Below are 25911 nucleotides of genomic sequence, written 5' to 3' on the forward strand. Positions count from 1 at the left end.
CTAGGTGGTCTCACACACTATATAGTGTCATGCTTCATCATATGACCACCTAGCCCCACCCAGGTAGGACAATACCACCTGGGCGGACTCAACCTCGCTGTTAAAGGAACAGGAGGGAGTGCGTAAATTAGTTTGATTTCTGGAAAGTAGGGATCCAGCTATGCTATGGGAATAAAAACACCTACTCAGATACCAGGGTGAGTTTTAATAGAAGGTTCTGTGTGGTGTGATTAAAAGAAATGGGAGACCAGTGTGAGAACAATGACTCGCAAGGTCACCTATCTAGCCGACATGTTTCTGCCCTTGTGATTGAGCTATGGAGGGTCTGTGGGCATTCATCAGGGCGTTGGATCCCTGTTGCAGATGCTTGTAGCGCGCTGCAGTTTAAATCGCAGTAGGAAAAAAAGTGGGAAGGGAAGGAAGGGCCTACCTTAGCCAAGGGAATACCTGGGGAGGACCTATGGTAAATACAATAACATAAACAGACCAAAATTGGCGGTGAGAAGGTAATTCACGGCAAACCACAGCACACGTGACAAAATTTCATGCATAACACAATAGTACTGGTTGCAGATAAAACGGTCGCAGTAATGCAGGTTATGCGCGGCGAGTGGTAGGTCAGGGAAGACAATTCCTTACCCTAACAATAAAGGCTACTAGCCTCTGGTATCCTGGAGAGGGAGCGTCCTCTTATAGTCAGACTCTAGGGTTAGAAGGGAGAGAGAGCAGAAGGGGAGTAAAGGTAAAGAAATATATATGAGAGAATAGGAATAGGAATAGGAAAGGGAAAAAGAAAAAGAAAGAGAAAGAAGGAGAAGAGAAGAGGGAACAAAGGGGAAAAAAGGGGAAGAGAAGAGGGAGGGGCAAAAAAAGGGGGGGGCAAAGGAATAAGGAAGGAATAAGACAGACATGGAAGAGAAAGCAAAAGAAAAAGAAAGAAAAAGAAAGAGAAAAAGAAAAAAAGAAAGAAAAAAAGAAAAAAAGGGAGACAGCTTGGAAAAAGGAAGGCGGGCAAAGTAAAAGGAAGAAAAGAAAGGAAGAGAAGAGAAGGGCTTCTTATCTGTGTATCCATCGATGGTAGACTCACTGCATCAAAGGTGGGCGATCTCTGTGCGCCTATACCGACCTCTCTGTCAGGACCGCTTGGGTAAAGTGACCTGAAAGTCGTTAGTTTATATAGTACTCTTAATGGGGAGAATTGCCTGCAGCTGTAGGTAATCACCACCGCGGCCTGGGGGCCGGAAGTAATACGAGCTGTGAACGTTTGTTGCACCGGATTAGATTGCGGTCCCTCCGGAGGTGCCGAGGGCCGGAATCGTCCGAAAGGGGCCCAAAATGGGTGGGGCACTCGTAAGTAGCGTAATCCCACATGATCAGCCCCCTCCGCGAGGGCCGAGGCGGCCGCGGTCAGCGACCGCGGCTTTGGGAAAGCCCTGTGAGGGCGGGGGCGCGAGCCCGCTAGTGCTGCCGGGAAATGTAGTTCCCGAACAGCCATGCGGGTAGCCTTCACTCGCGAGCCGGGAAATGTAGTATCCCGGCTGCGAGTGAGGCTAAAAACAAAGAGAAGCCGGGACGGGGGGTGGCGAGTGGCGGCAGGGGGGGGGGAGGAAAGAAGGGGAGGGGTGGGGGGGTGTTAGAAAAATTTATTAATAAGCAAGGAAAATAAAAATAAGAATTGAAAATTAGGAATGAAGATGGAACACAAAAATATCCTACTCAACCTGCTCCGATAGTACTACCTGTTCCAGTTCCTTGAAATGCACAAGTATCTAATCACCCTTTTCCAATCCAGAGATTTGCATCGTTTCAAAAAGCTCTGTGAGTGGAGAGATGCATAGAGTGGTCAACCTGACCCTTGAACCTCTATATTAGCAATCTAATATTGAATTACAGAGTAACAGAAGTGTTCCTGCCAAGGATCATCATCAAATTCACTTGCAAACCACTGAAGACCTATTTGTTTGGTATACAGACCTCCTGGTTTGGCTTTAATTAATTGACTGTTGTATTTCTCGCCGCTAGTGCTAGGACACCTCTTCGGATGCAGACATGCACTATATAAATCTTATCATATTGTATTAAAGTAGGCTAGTTATAGATTTTTTCATGTGTACACCACATCATAGTACTAGCAACTTGTATGGTTTTCTGCCGATATCGATGTTCTGTGTACTTCTCTCAAGCGAGTGAAGAATCAGCAAAAACAAAATATGACTTAAAATGATAAGAACATCAACAGATGGCGGAACCAGGCAAGATGGCAGCGGGATGTAGTCTCCACAGCTCCGTCCTGGCCCGAATACATCCTCATTAATCATGACTCAATGTCACACTGAGAGCAGTTGTGTGGCTCGCTGTGACTATGGGGACCCCCACACATCCTTTTTTGGGCCAGCTCTGGTGGGCGGGGCCTTTGTGAGTACCGCTGAGCGTGCTGGCCTGGTGCGGCCTAGCAGGAGAAGGTGGAGACATGGGAAGTGGGCGAGGGCTGACGGAGAAGGCGGCCCTCCCTGCATCGGTATAGAGCCCAGATGTCGGGGCGGCCGAGACGAAGTGATGGAGGATTAACCTGTATGGAGCAGGACCCTCCGCGCCCCTGAAAAACCGCAGGAGAGAGGGGCTGGTTAGCAAAAGCAGCCCCCGGCGCATAAGGAGTATAGGCGGGCCTATTCCTGACTGCGACACAGAGGCTGCCTTATATCTGGACTACTAACCACGGTGTAGAGCCTGACAGCCAGTGTCCATACTCACGGGGGGGAGGGGACTCAGAAGATAGGCGCGTGGTGAATGGAGCTAGGATTTGAGGAGCGGACTTCGCATCAGAGAGCTGCATTGCCAGAGACACAATTCCCCCTCCACTCTAACCCCCTCCCCCCATGGGGAAAGTGTGGAGACCACCCTTTGACTCAAAACAGGAGCTGAAGGTAACTGTGTTGTGATCCCCCACCCTCCTGCCTCCATGAGTGGGTACAGTCCCTCCACCCTAGCTGCTGTATGTACTATGAAGCTGGATCTGCAGAGGAGACAGGGGACATGGATAACTGTGGACATGACACCTTAGGGGGCTGCGAGAACCACAGCTGAGGGGTCAAGTTGACTGCAATACAACCCACCCAGGAGAGCAGCAGCCCCAACGGTGAGTGATGTAACTGAGTGCCATCTCTTGCGGTGCCCCAAAGAACAAGTTGAGTGGAATGGTGCTGAGCCACACTGATGCGTGCATGTAGACTTTGTGGCTGCTGTTGGTTTGGGTGAGTGCCAGGTGCCCCAGAGCCTGGAGGGACTTGCTCCTCCTTAGATTTTTTTTGTCTTTCTGGAGGGAGTGGAGGGTTAGACCCAGGAGCTCTTTCTAGAGTGATGGATTATGGAGACCTTCCCATCTGTCAAGCTGTTCCCCTTGTTTGTAATTTAGAGAGCCCATCGCGCCTTGACCTTGCGGACTCCGGCAGGGGCATCACCATGCACAATGATTGCAAAGATACTAAATTTTAGGAATAGAGATGCCATTCTGCAGGTGGCCCAGCAGGCTGGTGACCCTTCCTTTGAAAATCAGGTGATATGCACCTTTCCAGACTATACCAGGAAGGTACAGCAGATGCAGATGTCATATGGAGGAGTAAAGAAAAGGTACGAGCCATGGGACTCCACTACATGCTCCTTTACCTGGCAAAACTGAAGGTGTTACATGCCAACTGCACACATTTTTTCAGCACACACATGGAGGCATGGAACTAGCTGGAGGTACGGGGAGATGGGCGAATACCAGCCCGATGCCCAGGACGCAGATCACCCGAAGTCAGTGGGAAGATGCTAGTGCCTCAGGGTGGTCTGTTATGATGGCACTTTGGACTAGGAACATCAGCGGGTGGAGCAAAAGGAGACCAGAGTCCTTGTGTAGGCCGTGACTGCCACCAGCTCAGGTTATAGTATACTAGCAGATGTGGTGGAACAGACCCCAGCCACTGAGGAGTCCTGAGACTGTGGCGACCTACACAGGTCAAGGGGATGGCCTTGCTCGGGACACTTCCAGACCGACATAGCCAGGTGCTGCGGTACTGACATGTCAGTGATGACGACCTCCCCCCCACTCCCCGCCGAGGTAACGGCCTGCTGCAAAACTGGACAACACTGTGCCTGGAACTTGTGCAGACATTTGAAAGCAAGTAGTGGGCACTGAATAAGGGGGTTGTGACACCTTCCCCTTCCCTTGTGTGCTTTGTCTGGTGTAGACTGCTGAGTATTTGCTTGAGTAGTTGTAGTGTCAGCGATATGTAATTGGAGTGAACTGGTGCAGGACGGTTGCGAGAGGTGCAGGACGGTTGTGAGAAGTGCAAGTGATTGAGTACGTATGTGGAGGCGGAGTGCTTGAGTGGTTGGAGGCTGTTGCACTTGTGGCTTGCACAGGCCCCCCCGCCCTTCACTACACACTGTGATTGACTGCTGTAGGTACATCTGAGCATGTTAGGGGATTGGTTGACTGTTTCCAGAGGGTGAGTGGAGACTACGTGACTGGGTGGGCAATAAGGGACTTTTTTAGGACTTTGGGAAGACACAAGTGGTTTGTCAGTGTTTACACCCAGTGGGTGAGTTGGGGGGTGTTAAAATAGTAATGATGGTTCAGCTGGCGCATCATGGGTGGGTAATCGAGTCATTGGGGTGAGAAGGGTCTGTGTGTGGGGGAGGGGTGGTAACTTAAAACGGGATGAAGACACACTTTAAATTCATGTCTGAAATGTCCGAGGACTCAAGTCATGTGTGAAGTGCTATAGGGTGCAGACATATTTGCGCAGGCAAGGCGTACACATTGCATTACTGTAGAAGACAAACCTGACAGAGGGGGAGACCCAAAACGGCACAGGAAATGGAGGAGACAGCTTTACTCGGCCACATATTCCAGCTATGTCCGCAGGGTCGTTATTTGGGAGATACTGTGTGTTACATGGCCTACTAGATGGAGTGGAGATGTGTTTGCTGAATGTCTATGCCCCAAACCTCGACAATGGTGACAATGGTGACTTCTACTTGGGGCTGGAAAGGGAGCGGATTCCTTATATCAGGATCCCCTTGCTCTGGGCTGGGGACTTCAACTGTGTTTTAGATGACCAGCTCCACCAACATCCTCCTTGTCTCCACACAAAACCGCACATGACCACTGTGCTGTGGGGCGTTATGGAGTGGCTGCAGTGCATGGATATTTGGTGCCCTACCCATCCTGCAGTGCGCAAAAACACTTGCCACGCACTCACCCATGCCACCTGGATAGGTTTTTAGTAACAGAGACACTGGTGGCCGCTATAAAGGAGGTGTGCTTTTTCACAAGGAGCTTCAGGAGGGGACTGCTATTTCAAGACTAACGGATTGACAGCAACACAGAGCGGGCTGGAATGGAGACCCTGAAGGTGGTAACACATGGGAAGAGTATGTCCAGCATTAGCGGAATGTGCTGCTGTCTGGAGGCGGAATTGACAGTAGAGGAGAAAGTACTGTTGGACCTTCCAGAGACAGGCACATTTGGGCATAGAGAGAACCAGGAGGCCTTCTTGAGGACACAAAAGCGCATTGGGGAAACTTGGGTCAGACTGGACTGTCTGACCCGCTGACATTCTCGTCAGTGCCTACATGGGGTGGGGGCAAATCTCAGAGAATGCTGGCATGGTTGCTCAGAAGAAAGCACCCACCCCTGCTGATTTTCTCAGTGTGGCGAGATGATGGCTCAATGGTTAACATGCAGCTGAACATCAATACGCTACAGCGAGACCACCTGGCGACAGTCTACCGGGGTGAGGCATGAGATGACATGGAATGTCCCTGGTGGTTCCTGGAAGATCTTGAGCTCCCCCACCTCATGGAAACTGGAAAAGGAGCTCCAGATAAAGGAGCCGTTCACTCTATGGCGAGATGTAATGCCCCATGGCAATACTGACTCCCAGCAGATTATTCCCAGACTTTTACCTGACTTTTAACAACCGACCTGCTGGAAGCACTTCAAGAATCCAAACACTGTAGCATCGCCGCCACCTACGCATGAGGCCCGGATTATCATGCTCCCCAAACTGTGCAGAGACCCAGTGGACCCTAGCTCATACTGGCCTCTTTCTATGCTGAGAGTTGACACCAAGATCCTGGCCAAAACCTGGATCTTGGTGGCGAGGCTGACATGGTGGTGACCCACCTGGTGCGCACAGAATAATGCAGTTTTATGCCACGTAGGGGAATGCAGATGAACCTGCGGAGGCTGGCCCCCGTGTTACACTCTGTGGCTGACTCTGACACTCCTGCCGCCTCTATAGCGTTGGACTTTGAAAAGGCCTTTGATATGCTCAGATGGGAGTATGTATGGGAAGTGCTGTGGGGGATGGGGCTAGCACCAGAGTTCTTGTGTGGGTGAAATTATTACGCAATCAAGCAGTGGCACGCATCAGGAATGGGAGTGTGATCTCTGACCAGTTCCCCATCGTGCCAGGCACGAGGCAGGGGTGCCCATTATCTCTGCCTTGGCAATGGAGCCATTGACAGTTCGATTCAATCGCAACATGCCCCGCTATGGCATAGTAGTAGGAGGCTGCATGTACGTAGTCTTCCTGAATGTGTCACCCACCTGGAGAGCTCAGTGTAGGCACTGTTTGACATCATGACTGAATTCAAACTACTGTCCGGACTGTAAGTTACTCGCTAAAAATTTTTGATTTTCCTCCTGGCAGGTCAGGCGCTCGCGCACCGGCTGTCCCTTCTTGTGATGGGACTCTGCTGAGAGTGCAAACACTTCTGTTATTTGGGTATATAGGTGGCTTATACCCTGGGAGCCAACCATCGACTCAACATAGGGAGGATGCTCGAAAACCTGGAGTCATCAATTAGCTTTAGGAACCGCCTACCTGTCTATGGTGGGCAGAGTGGCTCTTAGTCGGATGGTGCTACTGTTGCCCTGCCTATATGTTCTGCAGAACTCACTCTGTCAAATGCCGAAGTTCACCTTCACTAAACTAAACAGTCAGTTGGTGTCACTGGTGGGGGCCGGTAAGAGGAGTATGGTGAGGCTGGAGATCCTGAAATTAGACAGTGAAATTGGAGGCTTGGGTGTCTCAGAGCTCCAGATGTACTACTTTGCCAGATTACTGCAATGCGGCACAGTGATGCACGGATCGCCAGAATGAGAAGACCCTGCTGGAAGAGTGGGGCGACGACGCAGACCTTTTTGGGTGTCTGATGCATGTATCCAGGGTCCCAGATGTATGCCCCTTCATTGTTTGCCAAGTGGCGGAGGTTTGGGAGTAGGTGGTCACATACATGCTGCGTAGGGACCCGTATACCAGGAGGCTGCCCCTTAGATGGCTACCGTGCTTTCATCGGATCTAATCAGTGATGGATCTGGCATAGTGGTAAGAAGGGGGGCTATACTAAAGCTTGGTGATCTGTACCTCAATGTCTTCCTCACGGTTGCCAAGGAACAGGTCCTCTTTCAGGTAGGGCCTGGCCAGTTTTTGCAGCACACCAAGATCTCGCACATAGCAGGCAAGGTCTGGGTCGGGTTCCCTCCAGAGCCTGGGGAATCATGAACGCTGCAGTTACTGCTGGACCCAGGTTCTTCAAAGGGCATGATATCCTGCTTGTATAAAGCCGTGAAGAGAGACCGCCGGACAGATATGTCAGGTGCCTGTGACAGACGGACAGGAGATTTGCCCGAGCTTCTCACGAAGGGGGAATGGCGACAGGCCTGTTCACGGATCCGGGAGGTGGCCAGCAACACGCGATTCAAACTTACCCAATTCCACTACTTCACCGTACGGACTTACCACCACAATGGCTACACAGGTTTGATACGACGCAATCAGCTGCATGTCCCAGATGCGGTGTGGAGCCAGCAACATTCTTACACATGGCTTGGGAGTGTTGCAGACTGCAGAGATACTGGGGGGAAATTGCAAATACTTTGGGAGTCCGTTCGGGTATGACTGGAAACCTCGATTAAACACTGTCTACTGGTATCCTTCCGACTCCCACACGGGGAGTCAAGATGAACCATAGGTTCACCTTGGTGGGGCTGGTGCTGGCCAGGCGTTGCATTTCTGTTCACTGGACCTGGCCCCTCTGAGAAACATAGGTGGCTGGAAGATATGCATGAAAGGGGAATAGCAGAGGTTGCAAATAGAGCGCACAGATGAGTTCGCTGAGAGAGACTGAATGTTGGGGGCCCCTTGACGCAGAAAACCTGAGAGACCTGGACCAGACAGCATCTGCTGCAGTGGCGGGGCAGACGCACCGAAGCCCAGATAGCTGGGCCCAATTGAGTGATACGATCCAGATTGTTGAGCTGCAGGTGTCGCAACTGTGGACTAACCATCTCCTCGCACACTTGGTTCCCCCAGGTGGGTGCGCTGTCCCCCCGTGTTCTCGTTGCTTTAATTCCTCCCCCACCCTCCCCTCTCCTGTCCTGTCCCCACCACTGTGCAGATTGATGGGGGTTGGGGGAGAGACTGCAACTGCAAGATCATGCTGCCACTGCTGTCATTGTTGTCTTTTTCTATTATTTCTTTTTCTTTTATTTCCTAATGCAGTTACTGTTTAACTCTTCGTGTTGTCTTAGTGAGATGCTATCATGGACTGGCCGACCGCCAGCAGTACACAGGTGCGAGAATGTGCAGATTAGAGACATACATGGAGGGCTTACTGCGCCATCCAGCTACTGGCATTTGGTGGAGTTCCCCACAGTCACATTACCCACTTAGCCTGTATACAATATGCTATGACTTGATAAATTCCCATGACGATTTAAAGGTATGTGATCTCCAGTCCAGATTTTGTTATGGCATACTCAATAAAGGCATGTATATTAAAAAAAAAAAAAAGCTAAATACCAAAAATCCAACAAGCTCATTTATCTCAGCATTTTTTATTTTAGGTGAAATTTTAAGAAAGGACAACTACAGAGAAAAAAATTGCATTATCATTTGAACAGAGGAAATGCATTTTATTCATTTTAATGGAGTAAATGTAGCTAAAATACAGACACACTACTACATTTTTTTTTAACTAGCACTGAAAACATACATTTTGTTTTAGAAATAGAAGTAAGGTAATTATTAGTGAAGATGCGCAAAGGCGAGAATCTACGTGATGAAATATTAAAAAAAAAAATAACAGAAGCCATACATCATACTGCAAAAGTATCTCTGGAAAACACCTCTAGTGATAATTGTTAGCGCAAACTCTTGATTAAAAATAACTTAAACTTTATTATTTTTTACTTACCAAAATAGTCTTTAACTCAAGCATAAAGCTAGCCAGATCTGAGCTGTGCTGCAGTCTCTGCGAACATAAAGATTTAAAGTCAATATTCAATTAAATGAATCACCAGTTCTAAATAAACAATGCAGAAAAACTTATTTTACTGAAGACGATAAAAATGTGTCACAGAAAAAAAGTGAAACCATGGCCGAGACACAGTTATTGTTGAGGGGTGGGGAAACCCTACACTATCGGGAACCACAGTCCTGATCAGGGTGAGGCACAATTCAAACCCCAAATTAACCTGTGCTTAATCCCTATGAAGTTTGCATTTAGATATAGCGTCATCTAGAGGTGTGGGTCTGGCAGCCTTGAAGTTCTGTAAATCATTGCCTAAACCATTCTGTACTGGTTGAGAATGCATTAGGAAATAAACCAGTTTGGGAGTGCATTAGATACTTTATCCTATGGCTGTACTCATAATTCCTGCATGCTGCAGGAATTGGCTCATGGGTCTTTCCATTTGGCCTGAACTTCCCCAAGTGTACAGCAAAGAGCCTCCCGCTGTGGGCCCTTGAATCTTGCCACACAGCAGCCTGGCTTTACTAAGAGGTAATGTGTAAAGGATTTATGCCGCACTTCAAACAGTAATAAAGTGAAAACACAACAAAAGAAAAATCCTACACCAATTTAGAAAAATAGAGTGCATTTTCATAAATAAATCAAGCCGGAAACGACAAGATAACAATCAGTAGAACTGGAGACATGCAATTTTAAAGATTTTAGTGAAAATGGCACCAAAAAAATAACAGAGGGCCAATTGTGGATGTCTGGTCACGCCGGACCAGAACAAAGTTGCAATGGAGCGCAGGCTGACTACAGGGACTCGTTAAGCCTGCTTAATGAGAGTACCTTAAATTCTGGTTGAAGAGAGTTGCAAAGTCCAGCATCAAGGATGTGTCGCGCAGCCAAGGCGATGCGTCAGTTCCAAGGGGCTGTGATGCAAGGTTCTGTGTCGTCAAGGACCCTATCGACAAGGGCTAGTGATGCGAACTCCGGCATCGAGCATGCGACGCACAGTCGAGGCGATGCGTTGGTTCCAAAGAGCTGAGAGGCTGTGAAACAAGAACCTGCATCATCGTCAAGGCTGCCGTTGACAAGGAATTTGTGATGCAAGGGCCTGCATCAGTGAAGCTTCGCACAGCAGTGGTTCCGATGGGGGCTGTGAAGTCTATAAGGAGGCCCTGCACTGGGAGACCCCTTACAGCAGAGGCAATGCATTGGTTCTGCTCGTGGTTGCACCCCGCAGCAGAGGTGATACGTCGGTTCTGCTGGGTCCAAAGATGGGCTGGCAGAGCACCTTCAGGCCCAATTCCAAGGGTCCAGGACTCAGTTGCAAGACTTGGAAGAGCAGGACTCAGAGATGGTCCAGGTGCTGGGCTCAAGGTTGTTGGAGCCTTCTTTCCCTGAGGCTCTCATCAGGAGTCCAGCCAACTAGCCCTTGGAGTCACTGTGGCGTCCTGGGTTCAGCAGATACAGGTCAAGTCCTTCTCACCCAGACAAGAAGGCAGAGGGTCATCACAGCAGGGCTGCACTCCTTCAAAGCAGCAGTCCTTTCAGGAGCACAGCAGTCCTTCTTCCTGGCAGGGTATCCACAGGTCCAGAAGTGTGGTACGGAAGGGCTGGTATCTGTGGTCCCATATTTGTTTGTACCTGGGCCTTCCTTTGAAGCAGAAGAAGCTTCTAGAGGTTTAGTTTTGAAACCAAAAAGCATTCTGCCTTCCCTATCCTGGCTCCAAACTAACTACAGGGGAAATGCCGCCCTTTGTGTGGAGGCAGAACAAAGCCGATTTAAATGTATGTAGGGCCCTGCCCAGCTCCGCACTTCTATCCTGCCAGTGATGCCCCTTCCAGGCACACCTTTGTTCTTTATTGTGTGTGGCTGTCTAGAAGGAAAACACAAAGCCCAACTGTCAACTACACCCAATCATGTGACCCCTGACACAGGCTGCAGGCACCCAATGGCTAAGGCAGGAAAATGGTAACTTCCTACAAGTGGCATTTTCAAAATTTTAATTAATCTGACTTTACGACAAGAGAGGATTTCTCATTACAATTCTAAAAGACACCAAACAAACTAATTTCCAGCTCCCGTTTTGAAATTATCACTTATTAGAGTAATAAGGTAGCTCCAATGTTACCCTACGGGAGAGGTAGGTCTTGCAGTAGTGAAATATTTTTTTAAGAGTTTTTCAGTACCATGACATGTAAAACTAAAAGGTACATGTCCATCTTTTTTAAATACACTTCACCCTCCCTACCTTAGGATGTGACCTTTATGTACTAAAAAGGAAGGACTGGGCCTGTCAAAACGCTTTTTTTGCCAGCTCAAAATGGCGGTTTACTCTGTACACTCAGGCTGCAATGGTTCACCCAAGACCTGTTTCAAGTGCTACTTAAGTGGTTGGCACAATCAGTGCTGCAAGCACACCAGCAGCAATTAATTTACAGACTATGGGCACAGGTAGTGCCACTTACCAAGGGACGCACGGGTAAATTAAATATGCCAATTAGGTTTAAGACCATTCTACTATGTTTAGAGGAGAGAGGCACAAGCAGTTTAGCACTGGTTAGCAGTTGTAAAGTGCTCAGAGACCTACAGTCTGCAAAAAGGCAGTAAGCTTCTAGGAGGGTTGAAGGCATAAAGGTGTGGGGAAAACCACCCCAAGTATGCCAGGTCTAAGGTCTAACAACGGTCTATCCACTGTTTTGGAGTATGTGGGTGACAGAACTTAATCAAAGTTTGAGATGTTGGCCTTATTTTTAGTACTAAATCAGTTCACCTGTAAAACAGTTTTCAAGGACAATGCCAACCAACAGTTTGATACTTCTAACGATTGCTGAGAATTGACCATCTTTGATTAAAAAAAAAATTTTTTGTTGAATAGTGGTTAAATTAGAAAAGCACAAATAAACCAAGTGGTACCAGAGAGCTAGTAGATTATCATATCCCAATAAATTTGTTTCTGCTCACTAAATCAGAAAGAACTAATGATTTAGGACAAGGGAACCAGCGATTCAAACAAAATGTCACCCACTTGGTATAATAAGCTCTGGTCTTTTACCATTTAAGCAATCGTTTTCACATCTACTTGTATCGTAACCATTTGGAAATCTCACATTTCCATGAACAAGTGCCTCAGCCTTTGGTTTTTTGGCAATATTGCTTTTTTCTGACAGAAAAGTAGAGGACTGTATTCCTGTACCATCTTGTTAAGGTGGTGAATACATCAGATTAAAATGTTTGTCAACTTTTTAGGCCAGTCAGTGAGGGACTGCACAGTGAAGAAACACTTGACTTGAACACCATTGCAATTTTTTTCTGAGCCAGTGATGACGCAGTTAACACATTTAGTCATTCATCTCTCTCTAACTAAACATAAAAATCCAAAATATATTTGCTAACTTAGTTTTGCTAGACATTCTCTCCATAAGGCCCATCGCACAGCTGCAGAAATTCTACCTGCTTAGGGCAATCCAGCATCTTGTGAAGGCAGCTTGGACAGTCATACAATTTCTGCATGATTCTTGGAGTCACATTTTACCTATATACATATCTGAAAAGGATAAGCTTAAACATGTCATTCCTTGATAATAATCTACTAAACATGCAAACACACGTCCATGGAACATCATCGTGTTCTTGTTAAAGACAGCATTTGCATTTAGATATAGCGTCATATAGAGGTGTGGGTCTGGCAGCCTTGAAGTTCTGTAAATCATTGCCTATACCCTACTGTACTGGTTGAGAATGTGATATGAAACAAACCAGCTAGGGAGCGCATCAAATAATTTATCCTCTGGCTGTACTCATAATTCCTGCATGAACTGGCTCCTGGGTCTCTCCATTTGGCCTGAACTTCCCCAAGTGTACAGCAACGAGCCTCCTGCTGTGTTCCCCACTGTAGCTGCCTGCATTACGATAGCACCTTTTCTTCTCTCAGAATCTAACCCTGGTCTCTTGTATGACAGAGTGATCAAATGTGGTACTGTCAGACCAAAATCAATTACAGTGCCCTGAAATGAACTTCCCTCAATTGAGTTGGAGGCTTTCCCAGCATCTAACAAAGCTACTGAGAACTTCTCTTCTAGCTCCTTTGTGTTTCAATTATAGGTAGTAGTTCTCATAGGTTATCAAATGGATTATACATGCTATGGCTTTACTTAATAGTTTAGTGCCCTTGGCTGCAATGATAAGGATGATTATGGTAAGTACAACTTAGGGTCATTATTGGGTCAACTCAAAAACACTATCACTGATTTCCCCAGTGTGCATATTTCCCCATACCAAGCACAGTCAAATGATTTTAGGAACTGTAAAGTTAACTGCTCACTATATGTCTAATAGAATTCCACTGGTAGCTAGGCACTCCCTAGAGTTTTTAACCTTTTCAAGCAGTCGCAGTGATTTTCAGTTCTACCTTTTCAAGCTCACTAAGGTGCGGGCTTGGGTCTCCTCGAATAGTTGGTACCTACTGTGGGGTCCAGAAGCAGCAGGTACTCACAGAATATGCACTATTATTTCTGTAAAAGCGTGTTTTATCCCTTTTTGACTGTGTGCCAACGTACGATCTTCCAAATAACAAATGAGATCTTCATAGCAAAACCCGGAGATCACCGATGCAATTTGTGAAAAGAATATTAACCCCTTTGCTGCAGGCTTTTCCCCCCCTCAGGTGCCAGGCCATTATTTTGGCTATTTGGGGCAGTTCACGCTTAGGCCCTCATACCTTTTTGTCCACATAAGCTACCCACGCCACATTTGTGTCTCCCCCCCCCAACATCCTAGGGATTCTAGAAGTACCCAGAGTTTGTGGGTTCCCCTGGAGGAGTCCGAGAAATTAGCCAAAATACAGCAAATATTTCGTTTTTTATTTTTTAATCGGAAAAAAAGGGCTGCAGAAGGCGCTTGCAGACATTGCAGAGATGTCTGTGTTTTTTCCAAGCTGTGTTTTTCCACAAGATGAACCAAGCTGTTTTCTTCACACCAGACCTTAGCTGATAAGAGCATGTAGATTTTGGGTTTACCTCGCAATCCAGTCTGAGAGCGGAATGGCTCAGAGAACTGGCCATTCTCCAAGGTCGTTCAGATCTCACACCGAGTTTGCTTTTTAAGGATGACTCTGGGCTACAGTGAGTTGGATTTGAATCTGCTTGACTTCAGGCTGGAGCTAGACCTCAGTTGCCAGTCTCCCGTTTGGGTAGATAATCTCTTTCTCGCAGTTGACCGGATTCATCAACTTGCAGACCCCAGAAAGATGAAGCTGAAGATAGGCCCTACTTGCCCATACGGTGATGAATTTTTACTTTTATGCTTTGCTTTGATACTATAATCATATATATTTGCTGTGTACATTGCAACTGAGAAGTACTGTGATATATTTTGCTTTCATTGCTGCGACTACTCTTTTGAACGTGTGCTTGAAATCTATTAATTTTGTCTCTCAAGAACTTGTGGGTGGGGAAGAATTAACAACAATAAAGGTCTTCTTTGAACTCAGAAGTGCATTCCAGAGAGGTTCTGTAAGCTCCGATAGGAGATATGTAGGAAAGCAGAACATTATGGCGTAGTCAGCAGTCTTGAGTCAAATTGGAGATTTCTACGTGCACAATTTAAAAGTGTAATTGTTTTTTGTTGTTTAGAGAATTACAGAAGCACGGCAGACCATGTTTGAAAATGCATGTGAAGTTAAACTGCCTGATGGTGCTGTGAGAAACATGTTTTCTTGCTGTGATAAAGCATATTTAGAAAATGTGCCTTTTGAAAGCAATGATGTCCCTTTTGTTCGTGGCAGAAGGGTTTGGATACTTTTATCTGCTTACAGAAAAATGCAGGAGAAATGTAGGCAGTTAGAACATGAAAATAAGAATTTACGTGAGCAAATTAGCCAGAACACATTAATGCAAGATAATGCTGAAAGCTATAAAACTGCTGTTTTAGAAGAATCTGGCTTTTCCCATTCCAGTAATGAGGGGGTTAAGACAGCTGTGAGCCAGTTTGAGCCTCCGTGTCGGGCATAAAACAAAATATCCCTCAGTCTTTGGCAGTCAAAGTGCACTCCTTAACTGATAACACAGAAAACAGAGCTCAGAATGTGATTTACGAGGTACCGTCGCAAAATGTGCAATTACTGGCACAAGTAAAACAAAAGATTTTAGAGTTTCTTACTGTTTGCACTAAGCAAGAGACACAGAGTTTCATTTGCTTGTTTGATTTTTGGAAACAGTATAGCCCTCATCTGAGTGAAATCTTGACACTTTGGTATAAAGTCACTAGGAAAAAATATAAGCAGCTGCGCGCTTGTGATTTGGCAAATGAAATAATGCAGACTTTAGGTTTCTGCGCAGTGCAAGAGGAAAACACTGATTTACATGTAAATCAGGGACAGGGGAAGAAAAGAGTGCCCCTAGCTAGGATCATACACTGGATCTGGTACATGCAAAACAGGGCTAGAGTCACTGCAGCCCTACATGAACAGGTGCCACAAGCCCCTTTTCAGGATGTGGAGAGGGTGCAGGGAGTACCACAGGTAAAAGAGTCGCCAGTGAAATTGAGGGCACCATTTGAATTCGTGTCCCCTGAGGATAAAAAGCATGTTTGTTTGACAAATGATTCATTTACTGAAATGTTGTTTTCTAGCACAGGAGAAGGAACAGTGTTGTACAATGTGTGTCAGACTTTAAAGCAAGAGCTGCGTGAGATGTGTCATTTTTACACTGATTCTTGGTTCACTGCCAATCGTTTAGCCGTTTGGTTTTCCACATGGCTGGTACATAACTGGTTCAATTCCCTTGCAGATGTTAAAGAGAAAAATTCAGAGTCTGAAGTGTCCACCCAGAATTCTGTCTTATTGGGGATGGCTAAGTGGGTGCACCAGAAATGTGGACAGCTGGGAGAAAAAGCCACTTACAGGTGGGCAGAGATGAGAGAGATGCGCATTCCCCTAGATTTGATAAAAACTGTGCAGCACACACAAGCACAATCTGTCCCACAAACAGTCACAGATCAATTGGAGAGAGGACAGTTACCAGAACAGGTATGGCAAATTGATCAGGTTTTAGGGGGAATGATTGCTGCAGATTACCAAGGAGAAATCAAAATTATGCTGATAACTAGAAAATAATCTGATTCCTTCATACAAATTGGAGACAGAATGGCCCAACTTGTCAAAAGTGCAGTGAATGGAGGTTTGGTAAAGAAGGAGTCTGCCCCAGCCCTTCTGACAGTGCAAGAAAAGGGAAGCTGTGGTGCAGCAGATAAAAACCTCAGTGCTGAGGTGTGGGTTGAAGCCCCAAGTGACCCTCCAGAACCTGCAGAAATTATAACAAAGGGCCCTAAAAACGTCCTGCTGATTATAAAAACAGGGAAAGGAAGAGGAAGGGTACATTTCAGATGACGAATGTTATTTGCAAGAAAAGTCATACTTTTTTCTTTTGCAGATCCTACCACGTTTCGCCTCTGACCATGAGTGTGCTGTGTGGTGTCCCTTCGGGTGTGTGCGTGTGGGGTCGGGGAAGGGACCGAACACCCAACCTGGACCTGACTGAGTAAAGTGCAAGCACCATGGATCCATTTTGCGCAACTGGCGCCTTCAGTTCAAGTTCAACTTGTTTGATTACATTCTTCCACTGGAACTAAGCAACCTTAACAGTTAACTGTCTGTGTTTTTTCGTGTGGAACTCTGACTTTCACTTACCTTCCAGCAAACCTTTCAGGTGGACCGTGTACCTTTACATGAGTAGAACTCATGCTACATCAAATTGCTATTTTAGAGACACTATTATCTCAGAGTATATAAGTTTCAGTCTTTTCTGTGCAGATGTATCTGATGTGAAGGGTTATGAGATCAATATGTTAATCCACTTCCATTGCTTTACAGTGATTGCTTTTATCATTCAAATCTGATTTGCTTCTAGTTTTTTTTTGTGTTGATGTTTTTGTTTGAAATAAGAGGTATGTGAAACAAAAATTCATTGGTCATAGGGTGGAATGTGATGCTATTAATTGTGTTTGACCAATGACTTTGTGTTTCACCACTGCGCATATTAGTTGCTCAATGTTCACCAGTAGCACATTGTATGTTTTGTTCAGTTTAGCCGCCTATTGGCTTTGACATGGAATTAGACATTACATTCTGTATTCAGTTTAGCTGCCTATTGGCTTTGACATGATATTAGACATTACATTTGATATTTAGGTTAGCTGCCTATTGGCTTTGACATGACATTAGCAGTTTAGCTGCCTATTGGCTTTGACATGACATTACATTTGATATTTAGGTTAGCTGCCTATTGGCTTTAACGTGGAGTTAGACATTGCAGTTGAGACATTGCAGAGATGTCTGTGTTTTTTCCAAGCTGTGTTTTTCCACAAGATGAACCAAGCTGTTTTCTTCACACCAGACCTTAGCTGATAAGAGCATGTAGATTTTGGGTTTACCTCGCAATCCAGTCTGAGAGCGGAATGGCTCAGGGAACTGGCCATTCTCCAAGGTCGTTCAGATCTCACACTGAGTTTGCTTTTAAGGATGACTCTGGGCTACAGTGAGTTGGATTTGAATCTGCTTGACTTCAGGCTGGAGCTAGACGTCAGTTGCCAGTCTCCCGTTTGGGTAGATAATCTCTTTCTCGCAGTTGACCGGAGTCATCAACTTGCAGACCCCAGAAAGATGAAGCTGAAGATAGGCCCTACTTGCCCATACGGTGATGAATTTTTACTTTTATGCTTTGCTTTGATACTATAATCATATATATTTGCTGTGTACATTGCAACTGAGAAGTACTGTGATATATTTTGCTTTCATTGGTGCGACTACTCTTTTGAACGTGTGCTTGAAATCTACTTATTTTGTCTCACAAGAACTTGTGGGTGGGGAAGAATTAACAACAATAAAGGTCTTCTTTGAACTCAGAAGTACATTCCAGAGAGGTTCTGTAAGCTCCGATAGGAGATATGTAGGAAAGCAGAACAGTATGCAGCAATTCATTTGGTGAAATATAAAGAGTGAAAAATAGGTATCAAGGAAACCTTTGTATTTCCAAAAATGAGCACAAGATAAGGTGTTGAGAAGCAGAGGTTATTTGCACATCTCTAAATTCCGGGGTGCCCATACTAGCATGTGAATTACAGGGCATTTCTCAAATAGATGTCTTTACACACTGTCTTACATTTGGAAGGAAAAAATTTAGAGAACGACAAGGGGCAATAACACTTGTTCTTCTATTCTGTGTTCCCCCAAGTCTCCCGATAAAAATGGTACCTCACTTGTGTGGGTAGGCCTAGTGGCCGCAACAAGAAATGCCCCAAACCTCAATGTGGACACATCACATTTTCCCAAAGAAAACAGACCTGTTTTTTGCAAAGTGCCTAGCTGTGGACTTTGGCCTCTAGCTCAGCTGGCACCTAGAAAAACTTAGCAAACCTGGACATTTCTGAAAACTGGACACCTAGGGGAACCCAGGAATTTGTTAATGTTAAACAAGTGGTCCCCTTCGGAAACTTTTCATTCGGTTGCAGGCACGGTCTGATTTTCTTTTCTTTGTAGATTACATTACACTTCTCCGTTTGGGGTCTTATTTTTGTGCAGAATGCTGCGATAGGTTTAATTCAAAGAAATGAAAACTGCCTAAACTTGTCAAAATTATAACAGGACTGATAACAAACATTTTCTGTTCACTTTTTCAGGTTGTTAAATGTCTTCCCAGAAATGGTTCCACACATTTTGTGGATGAGGTTGTGCGGGTCACAAAAGCTCTCAAAAACAATAAAATAGTGCAGCACACTTCATGGCCTTAGCCATACAATTGTATCCACCAACCTATCACACCACAGTCTTTTTAATTTATCTGTTGCGTTTATTCCATTTCGAATTAATCTTCTTTAACCTGTTTGGTGCCTGGGACATAACGGTTACATCCTGGGTAGCATCCTGGGTAGCACCGCTCGGGCAGGACGTAAGGGTTACATCCTGCACCAGGCCCTCGGGGGAAGTGCTAGTGCTCCCCCCGAAGGCCTTCTATCCCACTCCTGTGGGCAGGGCTGGAAGGGCAATCGCTTCCCCTTCCACCCCCGACCACCCGCCCCTCACCCCCAGTGTCATCTGACGTCAGGGCGCGATCAGATGACCCCCGCAGCGCGATCCGAGGAGAAACAGATTAAAAACATGTCAACATGTCAAAAATGAAGGGGAATCAAAGCAGTTCCAGAAGGGCAGTTTGAAAAAAAAGTTTTTAGGCTGACAAGTGGGGCAGAAATTTTATTGGTATAGATGTGACAATGCTGGGTGGTAGGAAGGGTCCATCACAAAAATGTGGGAAAAATGTGTGATTTCTAGCAAAGTTAGGGGTTTGCAGGGCATTGTGGGTAAGAAAATGCATGTAAAGCACACCACCCTGGACTCACCCAGATGTTTAGTCTTCAGATGTGTCTAGGTCTTGGTGATTTTTCTACATGGCAGCATCCCAAAGTCCAGAAAGTGCAGCCCTCACCATTCCAAGTTGGACAATTTTGAGACTTAGACAAGCTTTCATGACCCAAATGTAAAACCAAAACCCCAAATAATCAAATGTCCTCTTGCTTGCCGAGGGCTAAGATGTTTTAGTGTGCGAGGGGAGAGCTGAAAGACTGTTACACCCTTCAGTTGGGATGGGGCATAACTATGCCCATACTGGTTGGTAGCCACCATCCCACTATTTGTTCTTAATTCCCTCGCATCTAATAAGCTTTCTGCCCCTTCCCCGGGGAATGGATCGGGTGTAATTGCCCCATCTGCCCACTGGCAGGCAGAACAACTTTGTCCCCATTTACTTTTGGTGGGGGTTTGGCCATACCACCACCCCCTTTCTTTGAAAAAAAACTTCCCTGGTCTCTGGTGGGCTGATGGGCCTTACAAACATAGACCGATCTGCCTCCAAGGGAGCAGAAATGGCCTAAAATAAATGTGACCCCCTCAGGGGAGCAACCCTTGCATAAGGGATCGCTCCCCTTTTTTGAAATTGTCGCAAAAAAAAAAAATCCCTGGTGTGTGTTTTTTTCTGCCCCCCTTGGGACAGATAGGCCTAATAAAAATAGGCTGATCTGCTCCCAAGGGGGGCAGCAATGACCTAAAAACAATCCCCCCCCCGCCAGGGGAGCGACCCTTGCCTAAGGGGTCACTCCCCTTATGAGTGTAAACAAAAAAAACAAAAAGTCCCTTGTGTCTAGTGGCTTCAGCCCCCTAATTAATTTAGACCGATCAGCCCCCAAGGGAGGCAGAAATGGCCTAAATAAAAACAATTTGCCCCCACCCTCCCCCCCAGGGGAGCGACCCTTGCCTAAGTGGTCGCTCCCCTTATGAGTGTAAACGAAAACAACATAAAAAATGATCCTTTGTGTCTAGTGGCTTCAGCCCCCTAAATAATTTAGGCTGATCTGCCCGCTGGTTGGGTTGGGGGGACAGGATGGGAGGAGGGGGCAGAAAAGGCCTCATTAAAAAATTGCCCCCGGGGAGCGACCCTTGCACGAGGGATCGCTCCTCTTATTTGCCAATAACAAAAAACAAAAAAAACAATATCCCTGGTGTCTAGTGCCATTCCTGCAGCACGATCACTATGCGATCGTGCTGCAGGAATGCTCAGAGAGAAATGAAAAGGGAAGGAAAAGCATTTCATTCCCTTTTCATGCCTCTTTGCCTCCCCTGCCCCCATACAGAGGAGAAACTAATTTGTTTCTCCTCTGATTGCGCTGGAGGCATGGGAAAACCATATTCTAGTTTTCTGGCAGGTAATTCTGACCGGGCAAAGCTAAATAAGTAAATAAAAAAGCAGAAATAGCTAAGCTCCTTCCCATTTCTGAGCCTTGGTCATACAATGCTGCCACCTGCCAGAAAACATCTCCCCCTTCCCTCCCCACACCTACCCCACCTAGAGGTCTCTGAATACACTGGCCACCTGTCTGACAAAAGGTGGCAAATGTGTGTGCTAAAGCCCATTGAATAGGGAATGCTGTGTGGTTTTACAACTGATGGTCTGGGGTTAAATCTGTCCCACATCGTAATTTCCCACTTTACGGGGTTTAACTTGCAGTTGCACACTATTGATATGGACTTACTGCAAAGTAATGGTAAACCTGCATGTGAGGAAGCAAATATTCGAATGACATCCATCTCTGGAGGCTCTAAAGGTACTGAATCCGCACCACAATTCAACAATCAGTCAGAAGTGCAAGAAATCAGCATACTTTTTCTCTTGGCCTCTATAGTAGGGACCTGGTAGCTGTTACTATGATGAACAGCTGAGACATTGTTCATCCTCAACAAGAGGAAATTATACACCTTGTTTGGGGGTAATGAAACGTTTTACAGTGAAGGAGGCAGCAAATCACTCTAGACAGTTGCTATACAATACCTTCTTTTATGGTATAGAACATGCCGCAGCCATTAGATTTCTACCATGAGCAAATTAACCCAGGAAACCGGCTTCTATCTTGATATTCACATACAAGCTTGTTACCAAAAATAGCCCTATGGTTCCAAACCTCAATACGACTTCCTCACCACCTTACCGCTCTCTCATATGAAGACCAGTATCAGACTGTAAGTGGCTCAAGACTGCTCCCAGCTGGATTACCTCCAGTGTTGTGGAAATCCCAATATTGCAAGGTACTAGGTGGAATCAAATGGACTGAGGATGAGAACAGCTCGTGATCCTGACCAGCTCCTCCTGAGGGCCATGTCTCTGCCTGTACTTTCCAAAACAGTTTTCGGTGGTATACTGACAACGTAGAAATTCTGTATGTGACTTCTTGAGTACTCTAGGAGCTGTTTTACTAAAATATCTACATTGGAGCATATCTCTGAAAGCTGAGCACCTTGTCATCATTGTTCCAGGTTGGGTGAATTATCTGTACACCAAAGATGTGAGCAATAGGAATGCATCCAATTTACACTGTTAATTTTCCAGTCTCTTCTCCTCAGAACTGACATGCCATACTGAGCTGCTACAGTCTAAACAAGCTAAAGTGGACTGGGACTAGTGGAGTGAGGCTATTTAAGTCAAGGGGGGCGAAGTGACCGTAATAAGATTGACCAAATCAGTGTTTTTAACCAAGTGACAGCCTGAAAGAGGAGCAGCGCCTGAAGCACTCTGAAAGACTAAAATGTAGTGAAGTGGCTGTTGCATCTGGTCCACTAGTAGTACCTTATAGGGGAAAGATGGTTTCGAATCCTCAGTGGAAAAACAAGTGCTTCTGCCTTACCACCAAATGTGCCAGGAGGCATCAGCTATCTTCTCTGGTTTTTAAGAGTAGAGGTTAAGGGCAAGGACAATTAGGGGTGAAGAAGAGGGAGTCTTTCTGTCTGAATCATGAGAGGAGGCAATACAATAAATTCACGTGTACTAAGTTCAGTAAGCTTCACATGGGATTTTAACAACATATTTTTGTTACTACCGGCTGATACATTAGACTCGAGGACAGTGGTGTAATATTTATTTTTCAAAGGCAAAAGTCCTTTGGGGTTCGAGTCTGTCAAGTTTATTAACACACTGGCATCTTTATCAGCATGCATATTAGGGGCAGATTGTGATGCAGGGCTTAAACTGTTCATGTCGTACCTCAGAATTCGTTCAGGTCAACACTATGTATCGTCTTTGTGAAACGAAAGTTCTAGATTTATTTCCCATGCTGTTTGTGCCCAATTTTAAGAGATTTGTGGTGGACATTAAGCATGTGTCAGATAGCGCTTGCAGCAATGAACAACAGTGATTGTTATGTTATAGGGTTTCAAGTTTTTTTGGGCTGGCATGTCCCAGGAGAGTCAAAATGATCAGGAAGGACTTTCATGCTACACTTCAGTTACTGTAAATTCTGAAAAGCTCTGAGAGCGTGTTTGCTATGTTTTTGTTGAAATGATAATTCACTGTGAAACTATCCTGTTTGAAACCAAGTCTGGTGCAAACAAGTCTTGGTCATTGCCTAATACAAACTGAAAATAATTATCGGGAGATTGCAAAAGCGTTCACCTTAGCTGTACAATGCTTCCAGATCCATTATGCAGATGATTCCTTTTCAGCTTTGGAGCATTTACTGGCATGTCAAGGTTAGGTATCTCAATTAGGGTCAATAGGGTTTAAGATTTCTGTCTCTATTAGGTGCATAATGGGTGCTACAGTCCACTTGAGACATTTAACTTACAGGCCCTTGGTACACTTTGTACCATGTACTAAGGACTCAAAGGCAAGTTAAATATATTAATTGGGAATATGCCAATTCAACCATGTTTAAAGGGGGAGCGTAGGCACTTTACATTCTGATTAGCAGGGATAAAGTGCACAGAGTTCTAAAGTCACCAAAAATATAGGGTCGAGAAAAAGGCATAAAAATCTAGGATGATTATGCAGAAAGGGCAGATTTCCTATAGATGTTTTCAAGTCAAGACAGATCCTGTGGAAAGCTGGTGTTCCGAGGTCCACTACTGAGCCATAAAACAAACTGAAGATTACTCCCTTGGTTTAGAGTATTATGGAATGGAATTTTGATTATATTGCTTCTCCACTTTTATGTAATATTTAAAGATCAATATATATATAAAATGCCTCCAAGGCATGCAAAGCCCATCAACAGCATGCAAATATTATTCACTTATGAACTGGAAGAAGAACGTAAGCTGTAGAAATCACATTCCCTTATCCTTTGCATTTTTTATTTTTTTTTGCAACCAAACATTTTAAAGCAAACACACAAACTTACTAGCAAAATTTAGAGGTCATTGAAATTCTTACCTGTTTTACTATATTTTGATATCCATGTAATACTTTCTTCAACTGCCAGCTACACTGTAATCTACAAAAAACACAAAACATGTTAATCATAGAATACCAAACCATCTTTAAAGAAGACTTAAGCTTGACACAGACTTTGAAAGCAAACTTGACTTGGGCTATGCTTTATTCCTTTGCTAATGAGAGCATCCAAAAGAAGAAGAAGAAAATAAAAATAAAAACACCTTTAGAAACAGCAACTGCATTTCCCAGAAGGTCAGTGAAAAAGTAAACTATGCTCATGTTCCTTGTAGTGTCAGTCCTGTCCATCTCATACCAGTAAATCTTTAAGAACTCAACCTCTTTCTTTTTTTCTTTCTTTCTTCCCCCCCCCCCCCCCCAAGTAAGAATCCATATAGGTCATTCTTAACGAAAGGACCATTACTTTATTATGGCTGTTTCATGACACAAGAGAGAAAAAAAGATTCCCTGAGATTCCTGAGTAGCTGGGTGGTAGGCAGCAGTCCTATTGCACTTGTCATTCCATATACTCACTCAATTTGGGTTATTAGGAAAACCAAGATACACAAAAGAACGAGTATTGGACTTAGCCCTTTTATAAATATTAAACATTACGCATATCAGAATAGACTATCCCATCTAAATCCAGAGCTCACACATCTGACAACCTGTTGCAGGATATCAGACATAACACTCTTGACTTCATAGACAGATCATTACCGGAAAACTCCTCATTTGTACGTCAAAGTCCCACATTTCCAACACCCGATTTTCAGCGCACACCTCACAACATCTAGCTACCTGACGAACAGCAAATCTGTTGCCCCACAAAAGATAGCAAACAGGATGATATTCCATTGCTGGTACGACCAAAATCTGAAAATGTACAGCTAATTCAACCAATCTTAAAGACCTCACATATCTGAATGCCTTGCCTTCCATCACAAGTTGGGTCAAAAAACACAAGACTTTCACGACATCCGCCTGAACAGCATGGAAACCCCAGTCAACGTATAAACTGCATCTGGGTAGTCATGATCTCCACACTGAACAGTAACTCTTGTTGGTAACCTGAGGCCAAGGCCACAGAATAAACATTGCAAACTGTTTAAAAGCCATGAGACCACTCAGCAAGAAGCTTCAAGAGCCACTGAGTCATCAATGGCTAACACTTTCTCTGCCCTATGAGGAGTACTCAGAACACCACAAATGAGAGGAAAAAGGAGTGGATAAACCCAAGAAACTTCTAGAAGATTTGAAAACCATGCTTGTGAGCTCTAAAGTAGCACCCTCTAAATTCTCACCAGCCCATACTTTTACATCTGCAGAACGTCCAAAACTGGGAGTTCAGCTTTGACATAAATGGGTCCCTGTCGCATGGATCCAGTCTTTTCACAATTGCTTCCAACACCACCTAAATCCAACATCTAATTTCTGGAATCATACAGGTACTGGGATTTCCAGTTTGCCATTACGCTTGCTACACATTAGGTCTTCTGCTTTAAAATCTCGCAGTCCAGGAAGAAGTACCAAAAGTCCTGATCACGATCTGGCCTTAATTACCAAGCAAAATCCATCAACATCAGTAACTGTAGAGCTGGGGCAGGGTTCCTCTGGCTAACCGGAATGTGGAGATCCTGTGGCTTCTGGATGTCCTTGATCCACTGTGATGTCCTTCACACGAATTTTCCAGTCCAATGGTCCTTGGGCAGGTCTTCCTGAAGTCAGGGCACTTCTTTCTAAGAACTCCTTGTGCTAGCTGGTAGGATCTCTGTCACAGCAGCAATGCTTGATGTAAGATTCCTTGAATTTTGCCCACTCTAGACCGACAGCAGCAACTTAGAAGAGGTTCAGAATTTCCTCTCCTTT

The 25911-nt window shown here is 45.2% G+C and overlaps 1 protein-coding gene across 2 annotated transcripts in view; it reads right to left on the reverse strand.

The window, feature by feature from the left end:
* Nucleotides 1-25911, reverse strand: part of FANCL (FA complementation group L) — a 304454-nt gene that overhangs the window by 249823 nt on the left and 28720 nt on the right. For both annotated transcript variants that reach the window (XM_069234372.1, XM_069234373.1), the window contains exons 3-4: nucleotides 24043-24103; nucleotides 9250-9306 (exon numbers count right to left, since the gene is read on the reverse strand). In XM_069234372.1, the coding sequence (XP_069090473.1) occupies nucleotides 9250-9306; nucleotides 24043-24103 (118 nt within the window). The remainder of the gene's footprint in view (nucleotides 1-9249; nucleotides 9307-24042; nucleotides 24104-25911) is intronic.

This window comes from Pleurodeles waltl, chromosome 5, assembly GCF_031143425.1.
Source record: "Pleurodeles waltl isolate 20211129_DDA chromosome 5, aPleWal1.hap1.20221129, whole genome shotgun sequence".
NCBI lineage: Eukaryota > Metazoa > Chordata > Amphibia > Caudata > Salamandridae > Pleurodeles > Pleurodeles waltl.